The following is a 25,768-nucleotide window of genomic DNA, read 5'->3' as shown; positions in this document are numbered from 1 at the left end:
CTTGCTGTAGAACTAGTAGCTTTATATTTATGTTGATTAATTTCTATTGTTAAAATCTAAAATGGTGGAATTTTATAGATATCTGTCTTTTATATACATGTATATATAATTTGTTGCTTAAATGAATTCCTTCAAATGTCCTTAATTTGTGTGAAAATGAAATAAACTACCTAAACCATTGTTGCAGATGCTTTTACAAATACTGATTTGTTTAGAATCGAATGAAGATTTCATGAAAATAGAATTCATGTACCTAACTTTGCATGAAATGCTACATTTTTTAATCATTTATATAAATAATTAGCAAATCTACATTTACTGCTATAACTATATCAAAGAATAAATATAGATAAACATCTAACATAAATGCAATAATTATGAGATAAGATAAATAATTGGTTCAATTTTGAATACCTGAATAACATTGGCATCATGTTTCGAAAAATAACCAATCAAAACCCTTGTTCTCAGATAATTACTAAGTTTTTGTTCAATCAAATAGAAAAGAAAAACTTTGTTGGTGACTTTTACTGCTTTTCACTCATAAAAATACTATTATAAATAGTGGTTTATTATTTTCACATGAGCAGATAAAAATCTGAAAGATGCAAAGTGATTGCATAATAGCCCACAAAGCCCTAATAGTTCTTATAAACTGTAATAAGAAAGCGACAAATATATATCAACAATAAAAAAGTATTTAATGACATCATTTACCTAGATGTCTCCCTTGGTGTTCTTGGAGACAGAGTAGATGCAAACTGTTTTTCTACATCATCATCTGTGTCATCTTCATCATCATCATTATCATCATGGTAACTGGGTTGTTTCTGACCACTCATGGTACCAGACAACAAATTACGATAGGCTGCTGTTTCTATAAATGTATAACTAATTCATGTAAGAAAATGACTTTAACTCACAAATTTTAACATTTCATTGAAATGATTGAGTTACACAAAGAACTTTTATACTTTAATGCATTAACAGTATGTTACGACCTCTGTATTTTGCATTTCTGAATTCAATAAAAAGAGGGTAGGAGTAAAAACTTTCAATTTTCTTTAAATTTTCTGCATCAACCATTTTGTAAATTTTCATAATTATCAAACTTCTAACTATGCATGTAAAGTTAATTTTTAATTACACAAACTAAAAAAAAAAGTGTTTTTATCTGATAAATAGTCTGTTAAATGAATTAAACCAAGCAAACATGCTTTGCTAAAAAATATTACACAATCACTCCATGCTTTACAGTATAAGATATTACATAGAAAGACAAGAATTACCAAAACATGTTAAAAGGTGTAAAGAAATCTGATGACTAACTGTGATTAAAGTAAGATGAAATGAATTCATGATAATGAAACATTTGTAACGATAAAAGGTCTTAGCTGTGGGTCAGTATTGTCCAATTAAATTTTTTGTCACAAATTATGTATTTTATATATGTAAGCTAAAAGTTGTCATTTGAAGACTTTTTTCTACAACTTTATGACTTCTGGTATACAAAGTATTAATATTTTCTATTTATATATTGTTCTTTCTTTGTTATAATTAAGACTTCTACAAACACATTGTTGAGATATCGTGTAAAACTTACCAATTAGTACTTTTTAATCAAGTTTATAATAGTATGTGCATGGTTCAAGTTAACAAAACAAATCAACATTTCAGTATTTTTTTTACACATTCCAAATAGTTTGTTTTTATCAACTTGGCAAGCTTGCATCCTACCATCTATATTTTTATAAATTTCATATGTACTTTTGTGTGTGAAACAAAACTTCAACTTGTCTGGGATACTTTTTCAGAATTAAATTTCCATATGTTGATGGGTCTGATGTGTGAATAAATGTTGAATGACTATTGTGCCACGTGCATTGATATTGTCATTCAGATAAAAACAAAATTAGCATTTTGAAAAAAGATGACTGATAGTTTGTATTAGATAGAGATTTCTTACTGTTCATCTGGCCACCTAGCAAAACATATTGATTTTGATTATTTTGTGAACTGATTATATTTATGCCATCAAACATATCAATCAATTTATTTATCCAAGTTACAAAAAGTCATGTTTTTTTTATATTATAGTCTTATTAACTGGCTGTTTCTGTATTGTTCTTGGTATAGATGCTAGGCAAGCCCTGAGACTTGAAGAGTCGGGGCCAATACAGCTGGTAGAGAATCTATCCTAGGGCCAATACAGAAACAGCCAGTTCATAAAACACTTTCAGTAAATAATTCTAATTGTGTATTAATTTAAAAACTAACCTGGCTACATCCTGCTTATTTAGGTTGGTGCCTTGGGAAAGAATTGGAACAAGAGTTCAATCTTTCCAAAAATGAGTCCAGTAAAAACTTAAACTGAAAACACTTTAACAAATTTTCTTAAAAATTTTGCTTCCATTGTTATCTCTTAATCATGAGGAAGCTTTTGTCCATATTACAGACAACTCAATGAAGGTTTGACAAAAGAGACATAACTCTTTTATTTTAAAAATAGTTGATAGGCACTGATTTTCAAACTTGTCAGAGCCATTGTTGATATAAACCTTTGATATAAATTTCATAAATATCTGATAAGAATTGTTCACTTAAGAACACTTATAATGCAATTTTCTATAGAATGTATATTTGCATAGGAATTATTCCTATATAAAGATAGTTTGTTTGGCATTGATTTGCAGAATTCTCTGAGACAGTGTTGATATAAACCTATGATATAAATTTCAGAAAAATCTGGCAAGAATTGTATATATGAGAGCACTTTAAAGACAGGAGGAACAGACAACTAATATCTCTATGCCCTTTACATGTTTTGGAGGGGACAAAAATATGAGGTACATGAAAGGTTTTCTATCAGTTATTTTGGAGGACATGCAGATATAAACTGCCAACCCCATTGTGATGTTTGCAGATATTATAAAGTCTAAGTTTGCTATGTAAAATCAAATTGACCTATTTACGCTTGACAACCTTATTGACCCAAGATATAAGAAATTTATAATTAATTTATGAAAAAAAATTTAGGTAAGTGTTGATGTTCTTTCAAATCATGCATGACAGTCAGCAATTTGCTGTGTATTGTACTGTTAATTACAAACCCAGAACTTATTCAAAGATCAATATGAAATCAAAATCAACATTGTACCTACCATATTTGGATTAACCTATATTATTTACTCAAGCTCAAAACTTTAGCTGATAATGTAACCATACTTTAAAGACATACAATGGTGAAATAGATTATCATCTCAATAAATAGATCACCATCACAATAATTCCTTGTTATATTATGTGTAAAATAAAGACTTAATATTCACAACTTTACTGTTAATATGGTTACCATGGAGAGTGGTGTAAAGTAATGGCTTTGGGACAAGATACAGTTTTTAGTAACTGCTTAAACATTGAATGAATTCTATCAAATGGTCCAAGAACACAATTATCATCTGTTGTGCATGAATATAGTCCCAAGTATTTAAAATGTATTTCTTGCTGACTTAAATAAGTTTAAAATCTGAACCATGTAATAAGTGCAATGTGACCTTCATCTTAGGGCATATGGTCAGTCTCTCCAAGATGCATCTGAATACCAATCTATAGTGTCATGAAGTTATTTATCTCTAAAAGTGACTGGACAGGCACATGCACCTTGTCTTGCACACCTTTGGCACTCTGATAACCCCCTTAACTTTATTAAGGTGAATTAAAAATGAACAGTGTCTTATTGTGGACACCTATTATCTCCTCTCTCAGATATTGTAACCATACCATTCAAAGGGACTCTAGGTCCATCTGTTGGTACACTTGGTGTTACCATGGTAGTATCTTCATCATCACTATGCTGTTTACTGTCAACTAAACTTCCAAACTTCAAAGGCGGAACTGAATTCAGAAAAATCAGAAAAGAAAATATATCACAAAATAAGAAGTATCTGATTTACCACTTTAAAAGCATAAACAAATCTTGTTACATCTAAATCAACTAGAGTAGTCGGGTTTAAATCAATGCGCCTGTGTCTGTGGACAGACATAAGAACTAAATTCTTGAAAGCAGGCCATCTAAAACAAAAGTGAGTGGCGAATGCATAATAAAGCATTTACAATAATTTACTGGGAAATCATTCTAACAATTAAATAAAATCATTAATTGTATGTTCAACAGAATCTTTAGAATTTCAGATTATATTTTACTAAAGGCATGCTAATTTAATTCGATTAAAAGACGAATCAAACTATTCACCCAAATATTTTTTTCTGACAGATGAATACATTACTAATACAAAACTAACACTAAAATAAAAGTAATGATAAAATAATCATTGATTTTTTTTAAAAAACAATATAAAGTTCTGAATAATAATTTGTATAATTTATCTGAACTAAAAACTAAACTATTTCCTCTGCTTTTCCGTATGCAATGTATGCCTATTCTCTACTTGCAAATAATTTGCACATAAGAATACAGAGAAAAGGAAAACAAATGTTCTGAAAATGTATGATACTTTTTTAAATCCCAAAACACTTAAAAAAATAATAAAGGAGCCTTCAACCCAAAAGCTTCTTTCCTTTAGTTTGTTATTTATTAAATTCTGACACAGTCAACACTAACCAAACTGTTACCATGTGATATTCAAATGTGATTAAATGCCATTACCAGATCAAATGACATGACATGATTGAACAGTTTTATCATTCACTGATGTTATGATATAAGAATGAACCATAATCAATGTTTTATTATGCTACATGACATGATTAAACTGACCCAATGATTGATTGATTGTTGGTGTTTAATGCCACTTTCAGCACTATTGGCTATATATCGGGTGTCAATTTTTATTGGTGGAGAAAGCTGGAGTGTCTGGAGAGAACCACCGACCTTCAGTAGGAAAACTGACAATCCTAGTCAGTTAGGATTGGAGTTGAAAGCACCTGCCACGTGCTGGCTTCTAACTCACAACCTCAGTGTCGATAGCCTAAGTGATACAATAGATGAACTACTTAGACCACTTGGCCACCGAGGCCCCCCTGACCAAATGATGTTTAACTGAATTCTTCATGAATTATTCATGAGAGGTCTTTATGATCATGTGATCACTGGGTACCAGTACACTTATATGAGAAACAAATGGTATTTATAAAATTATATGTGCATACAATTATTAAGTTATGATCTTAGGTGTTTGTAATCAGGAGTTTCAGATAAGCACCAAAATAAAAAGTTTTATGAGAAATCATCATGGTATCTTTTGTGCATAGTATCATGAAAGTAAAAAATATTCTACCTTGGCAGTAAACTTGGATTTCAAATTGAAATGAAAATAAAATAAAAAAAATTAAAATAAAAAAATATTTGATTGTTTAAAATTTCAAATAAATCTGTGAAATAATGTCTAAATAACTGTTTACATGCATTTCCAATAGGCTCCAAAGTTAAACTAACTAGGGTCTACATTGACAGCTATCTTGGATTTTAAATCAAACAAAGTCTCAAATTTCAGTACATTACATCAAAATCATCATCTAGGCTAGCATTGAAATGAAAAAAGTTTGTAGTAACTTTTCAAAATAGTACCATTATGAAAAGTTTTGATGTGGAGCATAATTTTTTTAATTACAAATAAAATGTCAGATAAATAACTTATCATTAATTAGTTTTATTCTATTGGGAAAATATTAAAAAATATAATCACCAGAAATTATGTAGTATCAGTAAGTATGAACACTATGCATGATAATCTTATGTATAAAAATTTGATAAGATTAAAAAGATTATTTAAAAATTAGCAATGTGGCAATTGGCTACATTTTTTTTAAAGAAATCATTTGATCCCTCCCAAAACTGATTACAACATGCAGGCAGTTTCAAGAGAAATTTACAGAACAGATAAAACACATTGAAGTTTAAAAAGTATCTTCAAATGAAACTTTAAGGCTATGGTCTAAAAATATAAATGACATGTCAATTCCCCACTTCATTCTGATTTACACAGCAAACAAATATATAGCCATGCATTTAAAAAATATATAAAAAATATCATCATTTGTCAACTTCTCAAAAATTCAGTATTAACTATTTGTCATGTTCCACATCATTCAAACTGTATGATATTTGCTTTTTAAAGAAAAAACTAGTTAGACTTCCTAATTTGTAAGGGAGAGATTAAAATTTGAATAAAACACAAAACATCATTTTCCATTATTTATCTTCCAGAGATTCCAACTGTAAACAGTAACAGAGTTATCTGTGATTCATTCATACTGTTTTTGGATGATATTGACTGTATTTCTGAGAAGTATGATTTTTTATTTTCTTCAAAATTGACTATAGAACATTGTCAAAATTCATCTTTTTGGGGGCAAAGAAAAGCATTATGTTTTAGCAAATTCAAATATCCACAGTCAACTTTGATGCCAATGGCTTAACCTGTGTTACCTTTGTATTTGCCAAACTCATCAATTTCTATCTCAGCTGAAACTAATAATTTCTGACAAAGTGAATAAAATGCTATTTTTTTTTATTTTTGAAATAATATCTTAAAATTGACACTGCAAAACATTTAACTAGCACAGAAAATGTTGACAATAAGATTTCACTGTTCCTTTTATGAAATGTCAATATTGACAGAAACAATTTAGAAAGTGCTTTACTTTGCTATTAAGCAATTTTTATGAGATTGATTGATTGATGATTGCTAAATGTCCCTTCTTAGAAGAAATAAATTAGCTTTATCAAGTTATCTTTTGATGAAACATGTATAATACAAAACCCTTTGCAATTAAGCATAAAACAGATATAGAATGAAAGCTATTTATAAATAATTTTTAGATTATTGTTAAGGATTCAAACTCAATTATATCTATAAAGTTAATTTAAGTTAAAAGATAAGTTACATATGTATTTCCCTTTGCCATAATTCAATAAATAAAAAATTACATGGCATCTCCCGAATATTTTTCTTTGTAAACATTCCTGTAAGTGAGATATAAATCAGTTATTTAGTAATTTTCAAAGCATATTTTTTTTCTCTGAAAACCATTTGTTTCAATGTTTAAAATATTTATCAATTATAGTGATTCAATCTACCGAAATATACTATCAGAAATCATTGCATGTTTTTATAATGCAACTGCTAATGAACAAACATGTAAAATGAATGGGATTTGAAAATAAATGCATCATTTAACATGACGTGATCAGAATTTGAAATTTAAGTTTAAATAAATGCAATGCTTATCATATCACATTTAAAAATTCTGAATTTACACATTTGGGAATTCATACTGTTTTCTTTACTTCTATTTACAGCATGTTTTTACAATGCTCTATAATTATATACTGATCTCGTGTTTGCTAAATGTTTCAGACTGTTCTATACATCTGTAGTTTTAAAGAAGAAAGTCATATACGAAAAAAAGACAGTTATGGCAATACCATACAAATTAAAGTAAAATAGAATAGTTACCTCCCCCTTGACTGCTCCTCATACTTTCAGCTGCTTCCCTTGGTGTTGGTGGTGATGCAGCTTGGTCTACTTTTTTCTCTAACAAATCCACTAACAATTCATAAGCCTAAAAATTATTTGTTAGCTTCTTTAAAGTATTTAAAAGGTTAAATAGCAATTTTATGTCAAATATATACAAATTAAAACAAGTCTATGTTATTATAACATGGTGAAGACAGTGTTTTCATTGACTACATTTTGAATTGTAATAAGGAGTCAAAAATTGAAATTTCCTTGTTTTCATGCAACCTAACTTTTGAAGGAATTGGACAAGGCAACCTTGAGCTATCATGAGAGATAATTTACAGTCAGATAGGCCAACAGTTGTATTCAATAATATTTTCTGTCCTTGAAATGTTTAAATGAAAACAGCCCAACCTTGTCCTGATAATCTGAAGAGTCAACCACCAGACATGGAACAAAAACAGCAGCTACTTCTTTGACAGTCATCACTTTATGTTTAATCAACTGTAGAAAATGAATAAATAAACAATCCCACAATGGCTTGGCTTCTATAGACAGTACTCTCCTAAAAAGAAGAAAAAAGTGTAATGTTGACTGCAAAAAACGAAGTCCATTTATCAGAAAACATACAATTTTTTTTTTTTAATTCTTCAGATACTTTTTCTTGAGGATAAAGAAGCTTCTGTCCAAGTTTTGTCACAAACCATGAATGTTTAAATTTTCTTAACCACAACTGATGTCTAAAAAAAAACTTAGCCACAGACTAAATATAAATGTTGATGCAGCAAACGCTGACAACAGAATGAGCTTATGTCTCACTTCCATGACTTTTATTGCAGACAGGACTTTAATGATCCAAGTTCAAAAAAACTTTTACATAAAACATGGGGAAAATTTGAAAATGTACATACAATGTTACCATAAGCTAGCCATTACTTATATTGGATAAATTAGAGAAATTATTACAAAATTTTCAAAATAATTAATGAATTATTTATAGTTACTATCCAATTAGTAATAATTTTACTGTTCAAAGCTTTGGGTCTTTAGATGAATCATGGGCCAAATATTTAATAACATTTGTATATTAACTTTTTTGTAACAATACGATGCAATAATTTATAACATTTTCATTCTTACAAAAAAGATTCATTTTAACATTTTTACACATGTGTGAATGATAAACAGGTTTGATTTTTCCAATTTCATATGAAACAGAAAGTCAATTGATTGAATTAAATGATAAAAATCATATAATTACACTGCATCTGGTTTCTATTAACAATAACCTTTCTCTATGGACTGTGGACTGAATTTTTTTCACCAGTAAGTTTGAAGAAATGAACTTAAACATGGAAAAGTGTTTTGCCCATAAGTAGTCTGAAAGGCCTGAGCCATAAGCAGAATAATATAATTATATTGTTTCATTCAAATATGTATGAGTAAAATACTGATGAGGTATGATATGTAAAACTTGCCCTATTTGTACTTCGTTGATTGTATGACTACTGGCTAAGATGGCGTCTGGTAATAAACATCCTGCAGGTAAATTACGAATCACAAGGACCACATTTTCTAAAATTACCATAGTACACATTTCAGCATCTAAATCAATCAAAGGTTCTTCACCATTGGCCTTACTGTAATAATAAGAATAATATTTTTTTCTTATTATGCATTACAATTACTTGTTTGGTATGTTTTAAGTACTGGTATGAGTGTAACTAGAGGCTCTCAAGAGCCTGTGTCGCTCACCTGTATTTACTGATGCTTTGGAAATCATGTAAAATAAGGTTAAAATCATAATTAATAGTATTAGATATTAGATATTATAATGATATCTAAGATAATAACAAAAAACTGCAAAATTTTTGTAAAATTACTAACTCAGGGGCAGCAACCCAACAACGGGTTGTCAGATTCGTTTGAAAATTTCAGGGCAGATAATTCTAAATCTGATGAACATTTTTGCCACCTGTCAGATTTGCTCTAAATGCTTTAGTTTCAGAGATATAAACCAAAAACTGCATTTTACCCCCATGTTCTATTTTTAACCAAGTCGGCCATGATGGTTGAAGGCGGGGTCATCGGACAATTTTTTAAACTAAATACCCTAATAATGACTATGGCCAAGTATGGTTAAATTTGTCTCAGTAGTTTCAGAGAAGAAGATTTTTGTAAAAGATTACAAAAATTTACGAAAAATTGTTAAAAATTGACTATTAAGGGCAATAACTCCTAAAGGGGTCGACTGACAATTTTGGTCCTGACAACTTATTTGTAGATCTTACTTTGCTGAACATTATAGCTGTTTACAGTTTATCTCTATCTATAATAATATTCAAGATAATAACCAAAAACTGCAAAATTTCCGTAAAATTACCAATTCAGGGGCAGCAACCCAACAACAGGTTGTCAGATTTGTCTGAAAATTTCAGGGCAAATAGATCTTTACCTGATAATCAGTTTTACCCTATGTCAGATTTACTCTAAATGCTTTGGTTTCAGAGATATAAGCCAAAATCTACATTTTACCCCTATGTTCTATTTTTAGCCATGACGGCCATCTTGGTTGGTTGGCGGGGTCATCAGAAACATTTTTTAAACTAGATACCCTAATGATGATTGTGGCCAAGTTTGGTTAAATTTGGCCCAGTGGTTTCAGAGGAGAAGATTTTTGAAAAAAGCTAACGACTACGCCGACGGACGACGGATGACAAGTGATGAGAAAAGCTCACTTGGCCCTTCTGGCCAGGTGAGCTAAAAACTGCAAAATTTTTGTAAAAATTACTAACTCAGGGGCAGCAACCCAACAACGGGTTGTTGGATTCGTCTGAAAATTTCAGGGCAGATAAATCTACATCTGATAAACATTTTTGCCACCTGTCAGATTTGCTCTAAATGCTTTAGTTTCAGAGATATAAACCAAAAACTGCATTTTACCCCTATGTTCTATTTTTAACCATGTCGGCCATGATGGTTGGAAGGCGGGGTCATCGGACAAATTTTTTAAACTAAATACCCTAATAATGATTATGGCCAAGTACGATTAAATTTGTCTCAATAGTTTCAGTGAAGATTTTTGTAAAAGATTACAAAAATTTACGAAAAATTGTTGAAAATTGACTATTAAGGGCAATAACTCCTAAAGGGGCCGACTGACAATTTTGGTCCTGACAACTTATTTGTAGATCTTACTTTGCTGAACATTATTGCTGTTTACAGTTTATCTCTATCTATAATAATATTCAAGATAATAACCAAAAACTGCAAAATTTCCGTAAAATTACCAATTCAGGGGCAGAAACCCAACAACAGGTTGTCAGATTTGTCTGGAAATTTCAGGGCAGATAGATCTTGACCTGATAATCAATTTTACCCTACATCAGATTTACTCTAAATGCTTTGGTTTCAGAGATATAAGACAAAATCTACATTTTACCCCTATGTTCTATTTTTAGCCATGGCGGCCATCTTGGTTGGTTGGCGGGGTCATCGGACACATTTTTTAAACTAGATACCCTAATGATGATTGTGGTTAAGTTTGGTTTAATTTGGCCCAGTGGTTTCAGAGGAGAAGATTTTTGTAAAAAGCTAACGACGATGGACGACGACAACGACACCTACGACGACAACGGACGACAGACGACAAATGATGAGAAAAGCTCACTTGGCCCTTTGGTCCAAGTGAGCTAAAAAGCAATTGTATACATATGTTCTGCTACTGCTAACATCTATTAATTTGAAATGTATGGATTGATCATATAATTGGTATCTACTGTAATGAGCTCTCTAAACAGCTGTTAGAAACTCAACATACTTGAATTTGTAAAAAATATGAATAAACATGACTTTTTTTTTTATTTACTGTGTCAATTATTCTATAATGGGCTCACCTTCTTTTCATTTTTGTTATCATGTAAAAGTGGGATACCCTCTTTTTAAGGCAGAACTCTATAAGAACATCCATTTCAACAATTTGGGGGAGCTTCAGAAAGTATGGAATTTACAGGTCCCTTTAATTTTATTTCCAACAATCATAACAAACAAAAAAACATAACAGTCAGTCTTTCTTCAAATAACATTTTATTCAGACTACAGGAAAATGCAAAAAGTTTGCTAATTTCGTGAATAAGATAAAATCATGAAAGTATCCCCTCACGTAAATTTTTTATTCAGAGAATAATGAACAAGCAAAACATGAAATAACAAGAGGCTGTCAGAGTGACAGCAAACCGGATCCTGCAGAGGTCGAACCCTGAACAGTTGAGCAAGTATGAACACAACATATAAGCTTAAAACAGCTCTGAATTTGGATTGTGATTGAATATTTGACACAGCATAGGTTTCTGACACAAAATGAATGTGGTTAAAGAACTGAAAAATTTGAAATTTGATATTTACCTATTATAGTCCAATATCCAAAATCTAAGTACATTGTTAGAATCAGCATATCAGAGAACCCCAAGAATTCAATTTTTGATGAAATCAAACATAAGTTTAATTAGGACCCTTTGGACCTCAATGTGGTATTATCTAATTAATATTGCAAATAAATACAGGTTTAGATTCAGAATTACAAAGAACCCTATATATATTCAATTTATGTTGAAATCAAACACAGTTTAATTTTGGACCCCCATTTGGACCAACTTGAACACTGGGCCCAAAATCAGAAATCTAAATATATGTTTATTAATAGACAATATAAGCTTAGTTTTTAAAGGAGTTCGCTTCATCAAAAAAATATATATATATAGCATTCAGAAAATAAGTTTATACAGAATAACAAACAAACCAACCCCAATTTACAAAAGAAAAGAAAAAAAAAAATCAAAAATGTCATTTATCATTAATACAATGTCTTTTAAAAATCTATAAAACTTATCTGTAATTATCTTCAAAATGTCTAATAATGAACAGTAAAATTCAAACTATATTTATACCGTCCTACAGAGCTTATCATCAACACTTAGGAAACAGAAAATTTTCAAATAAATCTGTCACTCCAATTATAATTGTGTGATTGATATTTACCACATGCTTTCCTATCTGATAACAGGTGAAAACTATTTAAAAACACTTAGTGTAATCATGGAAGTATTATATTGACAGGAACTCCAACGAAAAATTAGCACATTCCCATCCCACTGATTTCTTTAAGAAAATAAAAGGTTCCGACTCAGTTTGTCAAGTATGTGATAACTCCTTTGTGGGGTATCTGCAATGCCGCCTTCCCTTGTTCTGTTAACTGAAGCTGGTCTTATCATGTGATTTGGTATCGAGTGTCTTATCTACCTACCAATGTAAATAAACACAGAAACTCCCGTGGTTATTTGTGAATCACCACATGAATAACGTCACCTGTTTCTGTTCAATAAATGAAGGCAAAAGCTGAAAAAATCTAAAAAATCGGTCCATATTCAACAGACATAAGAAAATTAACTGCATTCGGAAAGAGGGCAAGATTATTTTTAGTTTTGTTTAATATGTTTTAATCATTGGAACTTGGAAATCAGAAAATATCCGGTATTAAAAATTACATGTACCTGAAGTCGGGTGTTTGTGGAAAATAATGTGATGCCAGTGTAGTGTGTAAGATGGCGAAGGATAGATCAAATTTAAGTTAAAGGTTGTTAATTTTTATTGAATGTTACAAAAATATTTATTGCTTTCTCTATCGTATCAATGTAGAAAAATGTAATTAATAGAGAATATCATATGGCTTTTTCAATATCACATCCGTCTCAACCCGAGACACCAATATAATCCCAAGAGATCTGCACGAGGGATTATATTGTTTGAGGGTTGATACGGTGTGTGATATTGAAAAAGCCATATCATATACACTTTATTATATACATATACCTCACGAAGAAGTTTTTTTATGTGACATGACGTCATACAGATAAGGAGGTTTGAAATGACGTCATACATATTATAGGTCTGACATGACGTCATACAGATTAGTGGTTTGATAAAGCCTTTGCAACAGTGACTACAATCGATGACGTGACGTCATGCAGATTAAAGGTGTGATAAAGCCTTTGCAACCATGCTGATATCGATATCATCACAGGTGGCTGATGCAGCACGCTTGCCAATGATTGTACATGGTGTATTACACATACAATTTATCTGTATTTACTACTAAGTATATAATAAACGTATTTATTAAATATGTTTTAAAGACTAACAGAGGTTAATAATTACACGCAGGTTACGAGACAGATGAATTGTTACACCTTTTATAATAATTCAAAAGTTTAAAACAACCTTCAACCTTCAACCTAGTCCGAGATTGCTCTGACGTCTGACAGAATTTTTTATAAGAATGGCGTAACTTTAAATATTTCTGGATGCATTTAAAGAACGATCATCATGATGGGCCCTAAGCAGGAAAATATTTTTTTATTCTTAAAATTTTATCATGGGAACCAAATTTGAATTCATTTGTGTGTGTTATGCTTAACAGTTCTGAAACATCTTACAACGTAATATATTAAGCAATTTATGTGTTTGTTTCTTGTTGAATTGCATGAAATATTTGCCATTGGACTTTCAGTAAACAATTAATCAAGATATTTGTCAAATTTAGCAATGAACCTCAATTACAGATGCAGATTATAACTTAAGATAAGAATTTTATGATTTTCAAGCCTAGCATGTATATGTAACAGTTATGCATGTTTAGCCAACGGCCCTCTCATGAATAAAAATCTTACTATTTAAATTGATTGTAATTAAAACTGAAATGTTTATGGCTTGTGAGTATTTTTTACTCTTCAGTTTTTTGTGAAAACAGTCGCGCGTTTTTGTTTCTTTCTTCTTATTTGTTTTTACGCAGCAAAGCCCGTCAATACTGACATATTTGTTATTTAGGGACATGGTTGGTAAATGTCATTTCCTTGACAATTAAGTACACATCCGGTTATTTTGGTATATTCCGTAATTACGATCAATCACAAGGTTCCAAAAATTTGATTGAACCCATGCATCCATATGACATGTCGAGTTAATTAACAGATACTTAACGATTTTGCAACATTGCACTATAAACGTTTGAAGTCGGTTTGTTGGAGTTCCTGTCAATATAATACTTCCATGGTGTAATCAAACTTTATATATATAATTAATAGTTCCCAATATTTTTTCTTTCATTTGTCACAAACTAATGTAGATCTGCAACTTATCTATCAATGTCAACAACTTTATCTACAAAATGTAATGTAATGAAATTTATCCTTTAATAAAAATAGATTATTATCTAATGAAAATGATATTGGCAAATCTGGACCCCCAAACAGGATCAAGTAAAAATTAAACATTAAAACACACAACAAAAATAAAATACCACATACCAACTGTGACATCTACCTTCAAAACACACATGACTTAAAAAAGAATAGTTATAAAGAAATTTTTGACCACTCCTGACTAAAATCAATTGAACAGATACAATCGTTGATAGACTATCTATACATAACTAATTAATTACACCATTTCTGTTCAAAGGGAAATAACTCAATCACATAATAAATATCACTTTTGGCTACTGAAAGGTCTACAACTCAACAACGAGAAAAGCTAAAATCGTGAAAATTGAACTTGACCTTTATTTAGTCACAGGAAACAACATATCTAAATTTGAAAAAATTTCGTCAAAGTGTTTTCATGTTAGTGAACGGACACTATTTGGCAGCCACCCGCCCGCCCCCTTACATCCCCAATTCAATAACCGATTTTTCCTTCGAAAATCCAGTTAAAAACCTTGCTAACAGGTTAACCTCTAGAAATTGTGAAATTCAAACTCAGCAGAAATGAACCACTTGAAAGTGTTCTGACTTTCACAGGTAACACTTGTCTCATATCATTTTCTTGGTACAACTATATTCACAGTAGGTGTTCAATTCATACAAATGCTGACTCTTCATTGACTGAAAGATGAACCATTTGATTCTGTCATATGATGTTTCTAATTTGTATGAAAACAACCCAAGATTGTAGAAAATAAGCTCCACCCACCTAATAAATCAACATTATTTTGCACATTGTTACTGTACTTATGAATTATGCAAAATGTGAAAATCACTTGCTTTCATTTTGTATAAATTCAACTTTATCTTACCTAATGATTTCAATTTTTTCTCCATGCTGTGGTGGGGTAGATCTGTAGAAGCCTTCCAGTGACAAAGCATCAGGGATTACACTTTCAACATAATGTATCAGGTGTATAATACCATCTATTGTCAGTTCTGAGTCTAGTAGTGGTGAACGACTAGAAAAAAATCCATAGGTTTTAAATAGAAATATAATGGATAAAATAATATTTATGTTAGTGTCAGTATCTTATGGACTGTCTAACAATCCAGAATTCTCATTAAATTTGATATTTTATGATCTATTTTGAAACTGTAAGTCAGATTTTCTGTTGTCTCTTTTGAATTCTTTCATAATTTTGGAAGACATAGAGCTTGCCATATGGTTTGAGCATTTGTCTATTTCTGTAGGCAATACAATGACACATTGTCTATTTCATATAAATTTTGGTTGTTTAGTTGCTGTCTCATTGATGTTTAACCCCATATATCTTTTTTTATTCAGACTGAAGGATTTTAACCCCCAGGACCAGTTTGTTTCATGAGGAAATAAAATTTGTGAACTGTAAAAATCTTGAGGAAAGAAACTAGAGGCTCTCAAGAGCCTGTGTCGCTCACCTGATTCTACTTTGGCTTTGGAAATCATGTTAAAATAGATTAAAATCATAACAGATACCCTAATAATGAGTGAGGCCAAATTTGGTTTAATATTGGCCCTGTAATTAAATAAAAAATCCTGGTGGCCATCTTGAACAATAAATCAAAGTAGCAACACTTCATCAGCACCTCATAAGAAACATTTATGCCATGTTTGGTTTCATTCCATTCAGTGCACCTCTAGAAGAAGCATTTGTATGTATTTCCAATAGGGTCTTATGTTAAACACTGTCCCCAGCTGGTGGCCATCTTGGATGATGGATCTGCTTCAAAGTAACAACACTTGGTCAGCACCTAATAAGGAACATTCATGCCATGTTTGGTTTCATTCCATTCAGTGGTTCTCAAAAAGAAGACATTCACATGTATTTCCCATAGGGTCCTATGTTAAACTAAGTCCCCCGCTGGTGGCCATCTTGAATGATGGGTCGGCTTCAAAGAAACAACACTTGGTCAGCATTTCATAAGGAACATTCATTCCATGTTTGGTTTCATTCCATTCAGTGGTTCTCTAAAAGAAGACATTCGTATGTATTTCCCTTAGGGTCCTATGTTAAACTAAGTCCCCCGCTGGCGGCCATCTTGGATGATGGATCAGCTTCAAAGTAACAACACTTGGTCAGCACCTCAAAAGGAACATTCATGCCATGTTTGGTTTCATTCCATTCAATGGTTCTTTAAAAGAAGACATTTGTATGTATTTCCCATAGGGTCCTATGTTAAACTAAGTCCCCCGCTGGTGGCCATCTTGGATGATGGATCAGCTTCAAAGTAACAACACTTGGTCAGCACCTAATAAGGAACATCCATGCCATGTTTGGTTTCATTCCATTCAGTGGTTCTCTAAAAGAAGACATTCGTATGCATTTCCCATAGGGTCCTATGTTAAACTAAGTCCCCCGCTGGTGGCCATCTTGGATGATGGATCAGCTTCAAAGTAACAACACTTAGTCAGCACTGCATTAGGAACATTCATGCCATGTTTGGTTTCATTCCATTCAGTTGTTCTCTAAAAGAAGACATTTGTAAATATTTCCCATAGGGTCCTATGTTAAACTAAGTCCCCCGCTTGTGGCCATCTTGGATGATGAATCGGCTTCAAAGTAACAACACTTGGTCAGCACCTCATAAGGAACATTCATACCATGTTTGGTTTCATTCCATTCAGTGGTTCTCTAAAAGAAGACATTTGTATGTATTTCCCATAGGGTCCTATGTTAAACTAAGTCCCCCGCTGGCGGCCATCTTGTATGATGGATTGGCTACAAAGTAACAACACTTGGTCAGCACCTCATAAGGAACATTCATGCCATGTTTGGTTTCATTCCATTCAGTGGTTCTCTAGAAGAAGTTCAAAATGTAAAAAGTTAACGACGACGACGACGGACGACGACGGACGCCAAGTGATGAGAATAGCTCACTTGGCCCTTCGGGCCAGGTGAGCTAAAAATGTAACTAAAGGCTTGTCTTTTTAAAATATTTTTCTCAAACAGAATTATTCTTCGAACACTATCCAGAAATTTCCCTATAAAATACTTTGAATATCAATGTTATACCTTATTCCAGCTGTAGGTACTGTTAAGACTTGATGGCCACCTGGTTGAGGTGTAGGTATAGGGGATTCTTCAGGGGAAGACATCTCCTCCATTACATCTACATGTGTGGCTTGTCGTGCTGGGGTAGGTGCTTGACGGCCATCATCAGGAATGTCCTCCTCGTCAAAGTTACTAATATCATCATCTGCTTCATCAGCTGAATTTGGTTCCATTTGACCAGATGTTGATTTAGATACAATATCTTTACAAAGACAGAAAACAAAAATATCAAATTTTAACCATTTGATTTACCTAGTACTGGATTATGCATGCATGCATGTACCTTGAAACCCACAATAATTATAAATGACAAAATCATTATCTAATCATTCACACATATTATCAAATCAATACAATTCTTTTCCTAGAAATTTTCATGAAAGTCTTAAGTGTCTTTTAAATACATATTACACAAGGCTGCCATCATAGGATTAAGAAAGGCATAACAATCACAAATACACAAACAATAAAACACCTGTATAAACACCAATACATCATATTAATTCAACATGTCAAATAAATTCTGAGATGATGTTCCCATATGTTTTCTACATACCCCAAAGCTTTGTTCTAGTTCATACAAACACAATTTACCAAAACATGAATGTAGTAACAAGGAACAAGGTTAATTTACCTCAACTAGCAAGATTAATAAATAAATTCTACGAAAAGCTTATTTAAGATATAAAGGTTTTTATTCTAGTACCTGGTGATTCCACTCTGGGTTCCTGTGTAACTTTCTGTCCAAATTTCTCAACAGTTATACTCTGAATAGGTCTATTTATAACCTCAGATGGAATATCAGAACTAAAACTGATGTCTCCTTGTAAATCACTAACTTTCAACTGAGCATCCGATTCTTTCTCTGCAGGAACCTTATACCCAGCTGCTGAGGTCTGAGATGGTGATACATACTGCTGATTACTATGCTGTTTTTGAAGAGAAGCAGCATGCTGCTGCTGTGTACTAGTTTGTGGTGGTGTAGTGAACTGAGGCATTGAACTGTCTCTGGTTACTGAGGTAAAATTAGCATACACTGCAGATTCTTGTGTCACCTTCAAGAAAAAGTTGTTTTGAATGTAAACATATACTACTGATAGTGGGTATCATAAGTGTGTAAGTGGTTGATTGATTGAATGACAGAGAAATTTTACAACTTTTAATCTAAAGAAACTTAGAATTCATGTTGTGAGCAGTTTATACTGAATTATTCATGACTTATAAGATATTTTCTCATAATTAGACATTTATCTTGAATACTGGTAATATAAAATATGTTCCCCAGTGGTCTAAATACTACTTATGCTCATAAATGTCAGACTGTATCACAAGCCATGGTATTGTAACCAGACTCTTGCCATGATTCAAGTTTGTTTTTATTTGTTCTGTTGTTTTTTCATGCATAAATATCGTACATGTTTATAAGTGTACTGACTGATCAATCTTGTGTCATGTTAGAACAGGTAATGTCAGGATTACAGGATTTTTTCGGATTTAAAAAAAAATTTGTGTGGATATACCAGTATGTTTTATTTTTGGTTAAGTGGCGGGTCATGTTTGTTTGATAAAGTTATATAATTATGAAAGCAAACATAACTTTTTAAGAAGACACCTGTATGATGATGCAGGAAAATTAAGGTCCCAATTGTTCACATGCTTTCAGAGGAGAAGTTTTTTTTAAAGTTTACAATGTGATACAGATGACAAGTGATAGCAGTTGCACACTGTGGGCTAAAAGCCAGGTGAGCCAAACATAAAAACTTTGTCCATTGTCAAAAATAATAACTGTTTAATTGTTTTTTTGTAAATATACTACACAAGAGTGCACACGCTGCAATGTCTCTCACCTGTTTTACTTATCATTGAACTTATGTTAAAAGTCTGTTATATGAAGGTTTTACTACAACTATCACATACACTTAAAATTATCAATGTTCTATGAAAATGAAGTAACTGACAGATGAACCATGCCAGACAGACATGCATACCTTACAATCATTCCACGGTCCTATTGCTAATAGTTCCAGACAAAAAGATCAAACCACAAAATCTTAAAATTGACCAATGAACCACAAAAATGAGGTCAAGGTCATATGAACCCTGCCAGACAGACATGTACACCTTACAATCATTCCATATACCAAATATAGTTGACCTATTGTTTATAGTATCTGATAAACTGATAAAATTACAAAAACTAAAACTAAATACTGAGGTTGTGAGTTCGAACCACGCTCGTGCGGGTGCACTTGACTCCAATCTTAATTGACTAGGATTGTCAGTTTTCCTATCGAAGGTCGGTGGTTTTCTCAGGGCACTCCAGCTTCCTCAACCAATAAAAACTGGCCGCCACAAAATAGCCCAAAAGCGGTGCTTAAAAGTGGTGTTAAAACATCAAAAATCAAATCAAATCAAATCAAAAACTAAATATTGCCCAATGAACCATGAAAATGATATCATAGTCATATGAACCCTGTCAGACGAACATGTACATCTTACAATCATTCTGAGGAATAGACAAAACCGCAAAAACTAAACATTGTCCAATGAACCCTGAAATTGAGGTCATGGTCAGATGAAACCAACCAGTCGGACATGTACACCTTAAAAATATTCCATACACCAAATATAGTAGATCCATTGCTTATAGTATATGAGATATGGACTTGACCAAAAAAACCTAACCTTGTTCACTGATCCATGAAATGAGGTCGAGGTCAAGTGAAAACTGTCTCATGCTGGATCACTATCCCTATGTCTCTCTTTGTACAACAGAAGTCACAGGCGAGACAAAAATGAAAAGTCTGACCTAGCTATTAGGTGTTTCCATGAAAGTATATTATAGCTCCATTTATAGTTATTTTCCTAATGCTTGTAGTTTAAAGGTTTAGTTGGCTTGCTTGCTTGCTTTGTTTGTATAAATGTTTGCTCAAGCATTGTAATTAAGATTGACATCTGCAATCAATACATAGGCGGGGCTTCAGCTTGTATACATTATACTCTGCATTATACTTAACATCCAAAAACATTTAAGTTAATGTATACAAGCTGAAGCCCTGCCTATCTATTGATTGCAGATGTCAATCTTAAGTACAATGCTTGAGCAAACATTTATACAAACAAAGCAAGAAAGCAAACCAAACCTTTAAACTACAAGCATTAGGAAAATATCTCTAAATGTGACAGTTTTTTTAAAATTTACTGGTGGATGCATTACATCAGAATAAATAGCAGTAACCAGCTTGGAGATATTTACCTGAGTACTAATTCTGTCTCTTGAATCTCTATGTATAGGTGTAACTGATACATCAGGAACATGTTGTTGTTGTTGATGATATGCAGGTGTAGAAGCAACAAACTGATTCTGTTGTCCAGGCTGTGTAGCAAACTGACTAGATGATGTAGAGGCCACAAACTGATCTGTAACTGGCTGTTGCTTCTGTGGTGTGTACTGAGAAAACTGGGACAAGTTAGTAGCTCTTTCATGATGATGCTGAAATATTTTATCAAAGCATAATGACTCTATCAATGAAATATACCACATAAGAAGGCTATCATGGAATCATTTAGCTACATTTGGTAATATGCAATGCAAGCCGATTATGGGATCTAGAGGTAAAAAAATTTAAAAATAACAACAACAAAATTGTTGTTTGACACTATAAAGTTTTATAACAAGTCTCAGTTGCTGCATCTGCCAAGTCATAAAATATAAATATGAAACAGACTCCCTAAGAATAACATTTGATTTACTTTGGCTGTATTTCACCATAAAGTTCTATGTAATATATATGTGATAGTAATTTTAGATCTTGACAAGGTCATTAATTGTAATTTGAAAGGGTATAATCTTAGTAATATTCCTGTTTAAACTGATTAAAACTGGTCTAAACAACTATTCATTTTAAAATTATTTCTATCAGTTCTTTTTCATCTACCTTGATTAGCAAGCATGGATCAAGTGACACATTCCCAATGGCAGGTCACACTATGACCTATTCACAAGCATGTGGTCTCATCAGACTTTGCATTTGCAGAGGAAAAGACTAATATTGGCTTTTAACTTTATTATCTATCTTCTTTTTTGGTTGTTGACAAAGTCATTTTAAAAATATAATTGTTGTATGAAATTTACATACATCATGACCTAGGTATCATGATGATGTTTGATAGTTTATCTTCAAGTGTAAACTTGGTCTCAATAAGCATTGTCATTGGAGAAGCAACATCAATATTTCATTATATATATTTTTATAGTAAAGTGGCTCATTTTGTTTGATTAGTTGGGTCATCAGATAAAATTTCAAAAAGTAGACATCATGATATCTAGGTCCAATTGGCCTAGGGATTTCAAAAGGATTATCTCCAGAACAGATAACAATGAAAATTAAATGATTGCAATAGCTAACATTGATATTTTGGGCCATGAGAACCTTAATTGATATTTAAATTCATTAAGTGTTATGTTTCTGTATTTGGCTAAATTAGCATGTACATTGATAATAATTCTAATTAACAAATGTAGAATGTTTGATAAGATGGAGAAAATGGTTTATAATTTGTTTCTGAAGTAGCCCAATTATTTAAATCTAAACTAAGCAAACATTTTTGGGAATAATAATGACTGTAATCACTATCTGTATTATCACTGTATAAAGTCTGAGAGCATGAGAAACCGTTCTCAATTCTAGAGTTTGAGATATTTTTAAGAAGCAAACCTTCTGTGATTCATCTTTCCTTTGTTTCATCTGCAAAACCTGTTGGTGCCATTGTGGATATGTTTTTTCTATGTAATCCGCATATTGTTGCTGAAAGTGAGACTGAATTTGTTAATATATATAGCCAATAGAAATAACAAGTTGCACAATTTTTCTTCTGTTTACCTAAATGCTTTTAAATGTGATACTGACCATTATAGAATAGCAGAAATTACAGAAAATAATTTCTAATTCATGAAGAACTTTGATAGATAAACAAAATTGCCATTATATTCTGCAAAACAAATACAAAAAAAATCTGAAATCAAAACACATGTATGTGTTACCCAATTTTCTAACGTGGTCATTCTATTCAAATGTAATCAAGACCAATTTTAAAAAATATCAGGTGTTAAAAAAGGAATTGCAAAAGTGGAAGTTGTACATATCTAAGGTAGTTAGTTACCTGGAGAAGGTTGTTTCAGATGTAAAATATTGTTTTCAATATAAGATCATAGATTATATAGCTTAAGATAAAATTTAAGCTGAACTGAATAATTGTAAGAAAATTGGTTAACACATGTATGGTTTTAGTTGTAATCTTGGCCATTAAAAAAATATTTTAGTCATGCCTTAAGAAGTCTGAGTCTCTCTGTCCTAGCTGACAAGTTTCCCAAATGTGCATCAATTCGATCAAACTCTTTTAAAATCTGGTCATTTCTTTGCTGACTTCTTCTCTGATCTTCACATATTTTCCTCCAATAGCTCTGTAATCTAGTAGCTCTTAGCTTAGCTCTATGAGAAGACAAAGTAAATATACATGTATAAAATTACTCAATACACATCTTTAATCATTTTTTGGGGGGTATCACAGAGCTATATATTTTTTTATTTGAGTAAAAACCAAGAAACAAACAACTGCTGGTATCGTAAAAATACATACACACTTTTGCATAGTACACAGTAAATATTTCGATAGAAGAAACTTTTGCCGGTCTTTTTAAGAAAAATAATATTTTAACTTCTACCACTTCTACCAATAATTTACAAAACTTCCATGATTAGTATCACGAAGACCTTAAATTTCTTATTTCAAATCATTTGAAGGGGCATTAGCTGTCAAATTCATGTTCACCAATTTGATTCAAATTCTCATATTTGATTTATAACATACTAAAACGTATATCCAAATTATAAAGAGTCTAAAATAAACAATTTAAAATGCATGGACTCTATAATATGTATCAGCATTTCGTGTGTATTTAAGTCTAGACGCCATCTAATTAACCATTGTGGTGACCTCCGAAGACTGTAGACGGTCATATAACCTGATATAAACATAAATATAGATATAAATAGATAGCAAACACTTGCAATTGGATTTTTCTAGGTCCGTTTGGTTTCATATTCTAGGTTAAAAAATATGTTAATTATCATGTTTACCTGTATAAGAATTAAGATTTTGAGGATCAAATCAGTAAACCAAATGGTTTACCCTTGTTTCACTTTCATTGTTGACATTCTTTTCATTTTTTATAGCTGAAAACGCCTAGTTTATGGGTAACCTATCTCTAGCTAAGGGGTTAAATTGAAGGTCACATGAATATGGATTCAATGAGGTCAAATTATTCACTTACAAGTGAATAATTCATCAGCAACGTTTCTGAGCTTATTTTGACAAAATTGAACCAAACTGGCTGTTAAAAGTGAATTATTTATTTCATTATTTCACTTTCATTAATGATTGAACAAAAAAAAAACATACATGTATTTCAATTTCTCTATATCTCGTAGCTAGTGCCCCTTTAAGGGATATTTTATAAAAATTTAAAAAAAAAAACATTAAAAGAAAACTTATTGGTATGATAAAAAATACTGTGTATAGTGTTAGAACCATCATATACTGTATATGTAGTAAGAAAATAAGGAAGTAAATATTTTCACAGTTTAAAACACATATTTACAAACAAAAAATAGCATGAGCTTGAAATAACTCTAAGAAGTGACTTGAATATGTTTGTGCTCCGTAAGCTTTCATATTTGCAACATTTCCAAAATGTTAGTTTTAAAATGGTGCTTCCTCATGTATACATCAGAAAACAATAGCAAAGCATGTGCCACAAAGTTATTGGAAGTCACATATTAATGAGGTAAATTAGGTACATATCAATATATTCTTGTGCAACCACTGTCCACTTTTACATCAAAAACACACTGTGCTCTTTTTTTATTTACTTGTTTGAAGTGTCTTTAGATTTTGAATAACTGGTACCTGGCATCCTACTAACTCTATGACTGAAGACAAAAGTTACCTGTTTGAAACATAAATATAGTAGGGACACAATATAACTGCATTCAATATGCTTGATTCAAATTGTTATCTTTCCATCAAAGTGTTTGGTTTCAAGTGGCAATATTTGATGTCATTTGCACATTTATTGGGTATAAAATTTACTTCAGTATGTAGAGCAAAGGACTGAATATTCTGATGGGGATAATTTCATTATGACTGCTCAGATAAATGTGTTAGTTGATAAAATTAATATATTTCTTTAGGCATGGTTGGATTATGTACATAAGAATAAAGACAGATGTTTAAAAAATGTCAAGCAGGCACAATGACTTTATCAGTTCAAAGATGCAGGGATCCAGTTAGCACATAAAACCTTGAAATGACTTTAGAAATCAGTATATAATTAAAAAGTTTTTCTGGTAATGGAAATGATTTGAATCAAATGTATTCTAGAGTGAACCAATTGCAGCATCATATGTTTTAAGAAAGATATTTCATTTTGATTCTGTCTTGAAGGATATAATAATGAAGCTTGTTAAGCAATGGTATTGTTTTACATTAGCATTTGAATCTGTTTTGCAAAGACACTTTATAAAATAAACTGTTGACACAGAGGGCTTGCATGTCATTTTGATAGTAAAATGCAAATATTGATTTCAAAATGACAATATGTCAACCTGTAATCTTATAAAAAAAAAATCCAAAGTCGATGAACAAAGGTTCAAGGTCAAATATTAAATTTTTGGTTCCACTTCTAATAAAGTTTCAAGACCTATCAAAAAGAAATCCATTATATATAAAATAAGAAGATATGCACTGATTTGGATCTATTTTTAACATGGTGACCTTTACTATGGATTTGACCATTTATCAAACTTTGGTTCAAATTCCAACAAATATTCTCTATTTATCATCCCTATAGCCCTTTTCTGCACTAAGGATCATC

The 25,768-nt window shown here is 31.5% G+C and overlaps 1 protein-coding gene across 9 annotated transcripts in view; it reads right to left on the bottom strand.

The window, feature by feature from the left end:
• Window positions 1-25,768, bottom strand: part of LOC127698388 (centrosomal protein kizuna-like) — a 39,454-nt gene that overhangs the window by 8,793 nt on the left and 4,893 nt on the right. For 2 of the 9 annotated variants that reach the window (XM_052201824.1, XM_052201831.1), the window contains exons 3-17: window positions 24,765-24,824; window positions 23,162-23,324; window positions 22,551-22,640; window positions 21,089-21,325; window positions 18,539-18,887; window positions 17,794-18,034; window positions 15,610-15,759; window positions 8,960-9,121; window positions 7,896-8,046; window positions 7,479-7,584; window positions 6,950-6,985; window positions 6,449-6,490; window positions 3,781-3,894; window positions 1,967-1,981; window positions 718-877 (exon numbers count right to left, since the gene is read on the bottom strand). In XM_052201824.1, the coding sequence (XP_052057784.1) occupies window positions 718-877; window positions 1,967-1,981; window positions 3,781-3,894; window positions 6,449-6,490; window positions 6,950-6,985; window positions 7,479-7,584; window positions 7,896-8,046; window positions 8,960-9,121; window positions 15,610-15,759; window positions 17,794-18,034; window positions 18,539-18,887; window positions 21,089-21,325; window positions 22,551-22,640; window positions 23,162-23,324; window positions 24,765-24,824 (2,076 nt within the window). Of the gene's footprint in view, window positions 1-717; window positions 878-1,966; window positions 1,982-3,780; window positions 3,895-6,448; window positions 6,491-6,949; window positions 6,986-7,478; window positions 7,585-7,895; window positions 8,047-8,959; window positions 9,122-15,609; window positions 15,760-17,793; window positions 18,035-18,538; window positions 18,888-21,088; window positions 21,326-22,550; window positions 22,641-23,161; window positions 23,325-24,764; window positions 24,842-25,768 lie in introns of all 9 variants that reach the window. The other 7 variants (XM_052201832.1, XM_052201825.1, XM_052201826.1 and 4 more) reach the window with 7 other exon arrangements.

This window comes from Mytilus californianus, unplaced genomic scaffold (assembly GCF_021869535.1).
Source record: "Mytilus californianus isolate M0D057914Y unplaced genomic scaffold, xbMytCali1.0.p SCAF_4, whole genome shotgun sequence".
NCBI lineage: Eukaryota > Metazoa > Mollusca > Bivalvia > Mytilida > Mytilidae > Mytilus > Mytilus californianus.
The sequence above is the reverse complement of the archived record's forward strand: the minus strand, read 5'-3'. Positions and strand labels throughout refer to the sequence as shown.